This window comes from Triticum aestivum, chromosome 2D (genome assembly GCF_018294505.1).
Source record: "Triticum aestivum cultivar Chinese Spring chromosome 2D, IWGSC CS RefSeq v2.1, whole genome shotgun sequence".
Classification (NCBI taxonomy): domain Eukaryota; kingdom Viridiplantae; phylum Streptophyta; class Magnoliopsida; order Poales; family Poaceae; genus Triticum; species Triticum aestivum.
In genome coordinates, this window is record NC_057799.1 from 536,262,593 (window position 1) to 536,267,535 (window position 4,943).

The following is a 4,943-nucleotide window of genomic DNA, read 5'->3' on the forward strand; positions in this document are numbered from 1 at the left end:
AATAGGGACATTGCAGTGTACATTCATCGATCGTGTCACCATAATCACAGCAAAGCAATGTGATCTGAGAAACTTTACCACGCTGATGGTCCGTGAAACCTCTGCGGTTAATTTGTTGCTCTATTCGTTCAGATGTGTTCTCTGAAGGTTGTTTGTTCCAGTATACTCCAACATGTACACACGGCTCCCTCCACGGCCGGACAACTGACACGATGCCAACCATTAGGCACGGCGACGGTAAGACGACGCTGTACCGGCCGGCGGACGGTGCACGTCGATGGAACATGTGCTTCACCATCGTCTACTCATTTGTGAGCAAGGTCATTGCCTTGGTCGACCAACTTTGGGGTGGTCCGGAAGCTTGTGAGGTCATGTCTCCCCGAGTCTGTCTCGCATGATCTGGGATGGTCGTCCACCCCTCTTCATCGTCTTCCTCTACAGGATGGCGGTTTGTTACCGAGATTTTTGTCGCCGACATCTTCTGACTCTCATAGATGACTTCTCGGCTGCTGCACCAACAACATTTCCCTGGCCTTGAGGCTATTTTCAGAGTTCCATGGGTGGCATTGAGCCTGCTTCGCTCAGGGCGCACCGCCAGTGGGTGTAGGAGTAGGATGACGTTAATTTATCCAAGGACCGGTATGTAATTTTATTTTTTTAAGGACGACCTTGTAAGGATTGACTGATTTCCTTAATAAAGATATTCAGATGACATCTTTAGTATATATGTCATTTGGCAAAATTAAATAAACACGGTGAAGATAAACGAGTGAGCAATCTGGTTTCAAGTTTCACGTCCTATAGACAAATTCTTATAGGGAATGGAAGACAAAGTTTTTTTAGGCTTTTTTTAGACATATTTTCTTTTAAAAAAGTTAGGCGAAGACAAAGTTTGTTGCGCTGTACAGAGGTGAAGTTTTTTTTTCCAGAAACTGTACAGAAGTAAATTCTTTTTTTGAGACATGCACAAAAGTTTTTTTTTCTGAGAAAAGAGACATGTGCAGAAGTGAAGTGGAGGGGCCAACATTTTTGTTTTGAGGGAGGGGCTGACATTTTTTTCTTGAGACAAGAGGGAGGGGCTGACATGGCCATGGAAGATACTAGTATAATGTAAAACACGGCCCAGTATTTCCCTGCTAATGCTTTTGCGGCCCAACATTACCCACCATCCATCCACTGCTACAGTAACATTTCCCCAATCGGTGGGTTACCGAACCCCCGTCGCCGCCTACGCCGCCGCCGCCGTCGCGTCCGACGAACAATCGCATCCTACGCCGCCGCCTCAAGCCAAGGTATTTCTCTTCACGCGCACGGGAAAACCGTCTGCCACCCCATCAATTCGTCCTTCTAACCCAGATTGATGAATCCCTTGTTCCTTTAAGCGTCACCATGGAGGAGAAGAGCTCTCGGCACAAGAAGGCAAGGGCGACCAACCCTCCGGCGTCGGCGCAGGAGGCAGTTCCGGTGGCGGAGGCGGCCAGCCTCCTGACGGACGACCTCATCGTGGAGATCCTCTCCCACCTCCCCGCCAGGTCCGTCCACCGCTTCAAGTGCGTCTCGCCGTCCTGGCGCGCCCTCATCACGGACCCCGCCAACCGCAAGAAGCTGCCCCAGGCCCTCGCCGGCTTCCTCTACAGCACCTTCCACAGGAGAGACCCCCACTTCCATGAATTCCACTTCGCCAACATCTCCAACAGCCCATCCCCGCCGGTTGACCCGCTCCTCCCTTTCTTGCCATCCGACAAGTACCTGTACGTCAACCAGCTGGACACCTGCAATGGCCTCCTCCTCTGCCGCGTCCACATGGCCCCTTCTTCTCCTTCCGGGGACGAGAATACGCCGGTTGAATCCCATTACATCGTGTGCAATCCGGCCACCGGGAGGTGGGTCGACCTCCCCCCTCACCCTGAGGCGCCTCCTGACAGCTTCGTCTTCGCTCGTTTGGCTTTTGATCCAGCAGTCTCCTCCCATTTCCGTGTTCTTCAATTTGAGAACAGCGATCTGAAGAAATACGTCACAGGAGTCAACATATACTCTTCGCAAACTGGAGCCTGGAATCATAGAGAAAGTCGCTTGTTTGAGAAAATTACCCTCTTCGCCGGCCTTTCCGGTGTCTTCTTTCACGGTATGCTACACTTGCTTGGTTGGCTGCACCACCCCCTGTACATGGACGAAAATTTTGTGCTGGTAGCAGTGGACGTGGAGGGGCAGGTGTGGAAGACTACCCGTTTGCCTTCACGTGGTTTGGGTTTTGGTAGAATTGGATTGTCACAGGGGTGCTTGCACTATGCTAGCAAAGTCCTACCTACTGTTGACAATAACAAGAAGAAGAAGAAGAAAAAGGAGGAGGATACATCTCTAGCTGCCGAGATAGCAGCAGTCTGGTGCATGAAGGATTATGATAGTAAGGAATGGATTTTGAAGCATAGTGTCACCATTGCTGAGTTATGGAGCATAACTTCGGCAGAGTTCGATGTTGCTGCTATTCATCCAGACCGCGGCAGCATTTTCTTGTATTCATATGATGATGATACATTGGCATCATACGATATGCAACATCGACTTCATCGTATCCTTCATCTCGAGGAAAACAACACAGCAATATTTCTACCCTATGTTCCACTCTTCTCAGACTCATTTGCAGGTGCAGATGGGCAGTAGTGTTACCTAGGAGTCAAGTTTGTGTTTCCTTCAAGAATGGGATCTTCTTTAGGCTAAACTATTTGTCTGTTGGATTTTTGAATCGACTTAAATTATGTCATTCGATTTGCTGGTGGTTATGTGCTCCTTTGAGCTTGATTTTTCTGTTTGCAGCAATCCTTGGTAACCTTAGAGATTAAGCATATTGCAGTTTTCAAAGAAGATTGTTAAGCTATTGTCCTAGGTACAAATTAGTTTCATGTGGCTAAAGTATTCTAAAATCTGGTTTTCATAGCCATGATATGTAAGGATTATGTGACCTAAATCCTAATATTACTTAGTGTAATTTGTGTATTTATTGGAAGTCTCAATCTCAGACTGTTGCAAAGCCTATTTGATGTTAGTCCTCAAGATCTGGGTGAGGTGCTGCCACTGCAATTTTTTCTATCTGGGTGAACTGAAAAATTGCTTTTGTTCGACAAAAGAAAAGGCCAGCTTTCCTAAAAAGCTTTCTTGCTGGGTGAGAAAAACAAGACATGGCTATTTGTACCCTCTGCTCCTCTGTTCTGGGAGTCATTAGCTGGTGCTTACACCCCAACTAGCTTGATTGTTTGTTCGGAGCAATGTGTGGTATCCCAACAGATATGCCCTGGACACGAATTTTCTCCATGTGGCTAGATTATAATGTAATCTGGCTTTATTGGCCATAATATTTGAGGAATATTAGTGGGTGCAGCTTGTTGTCACGCCCCAGGCACATACATATGATGAGCAATCAGATCAATACCGATTTCGGTTACAAGAGAAGGAATTTGAGGTGAGAATCAGCAACAAGGGGTGAGATACACGAAGCAGGAAGGTGAGGAACAGGAGCAAGAGGATGAGGATGAGAGGCTTCAAGACGTTTCAATGGTTGGCTGCCCTTCTGTGTTGCGTCTCTCCTTATATAGACATTGCTTCAGATCCTTGCAGCTAGGCCCAGCCCATTTCACGGAGGAAGACCCGCCAAGAGTAAAAGGGGCATGGCCCCAGGGGCATGACACTTGTCAACGTGTTAGTGTACTGAATGTCTCAATCGTACTGTCGCAATGTCTATTTGATCTTAGTCCTCAGGCTGGTCATAGTGGGAGTAACTTAGATAGTATCATAGCGCACTTCAAGAAAATTTTGCTTATGTGGCATTTAGTTAATAAGGAGAGAGGTGTTTAGAGTAACATAATATGTTACTGTAACATAGTGCTTCCCGAGAAAGTATGAGTCTACAAGCTAATAAATGAAGCCATCTATGACACTACTATTATGTTATTTTGCACTATGAAATTAGTAATTTAGACTAGTGTCATATGCATGACACTAATATAAGTTACTCCCCACTATGACCAGCCTCAGCGGCATGCGCTGCATCCTGCATCGAACAAGTTCCTTTTATCTATTTTTCATGTTACTGATGAATTCTGTTGAATCCAGTTGAACTTGGTTCCACAGCTAACCTGCTACAGAGGATCAAGTGGTTTTGATACAGTACTCCCTTCAATCATAATAAGTGTCGCAGTTTTGAACTAAGGTTGAACTAACATTAGTTCAAAACTGAGACATTTATTTTGAATCGGAGGGACTATTATTTTTGCTACATATCAGGTGATAAGCCAAAGGTAAATATCATGTAATCTTGTGTGTGGTTCACGAATGAGAAAGGGATTTCGGCAGGTGCCAGCATAGGACTGGGCATTTCCTGCTAGAAAGATTAATCATATCGGTGGGTGCAGCTTAGTTTACTGAAAGTCTCAATAAGAATGTTGCAATGTGAGTATATTTCATCTTAATCCTAAGCGGTAATGTACTGCATCAAACAAGTTCCTCTTATCTAAGCTAATGAATTCTGGTGAATCCAGTCTGAATTTCTATCACAACACCATATAATTACACCATGGTTTATTCAGTTTCTGACCTGAATAAATCTATTGAACTATGTCCCACAATTTCCCCATGTTTCCTGTCATTTTCTAGACAACTGTGATGTTTCTTCGGAAACTACATTCCTACATTCCCGTTAACAATATTACCCAATCCCCATGGACAACAGTAGTAACTCGTAGAATTATCTTTTGCTCCTACATGTTCTCCATATCACGCGAACTCATAAGCACACCGAAAAAGAAGAATTTATTCCCTGCAACTTATTGCTGAATTGGTTCATATACATAGTCCGCCGGTTATCGAAACCATTTCCTTTACTCCTATTTTCATGTATGGGCCTAAGGACCATCTATAATTCAACATCGTGTCCTCATATTTGGTTTTGG

At 45.2% G+C, this 4,943-nt stretch overlaps 1 protein-coding gene across 1 annotated transcript; it reads left to right on the plus strand.

Annotated features, from left to right (window-relative positions):
• Positions 1 to 1,151: 1,151 nt before the first annotated feature.
• LOC123054289 (F-box protein At5g07610) lies at positions 1,152 to 2,994 on the plus strand. Its single transcript, XM_044478024.1, has 2 exons — positions 1,152 to 1,292; positions 1,383 to 2,994. The coding sequence occupies exon 2, from the start codon at positions 1,390 to 1,392 to the stop codon at positions 2,659 to 2,661; it is 1,272 nt and encodes a 423-aa protein (XP_044333959.1). The 5' UTR covers positions 1,152 to 1,292; positions 1,383 to 1,389; the 3' UTR covers positions 2,662 to 2,994.
• The last annotated feature ends 1,949 nt before the right edge of the window (positions 2,995 to 4,943 follow it).

Coding starts and splice junctions, on each gene's coding strand:
- LOC123054289 (XM_044478024.1), top strand. CDS start 1,390: ATGGAGGAGAAGAGCTCTCGGCACAAGAAGGCAAGGGCGACCAACCCT.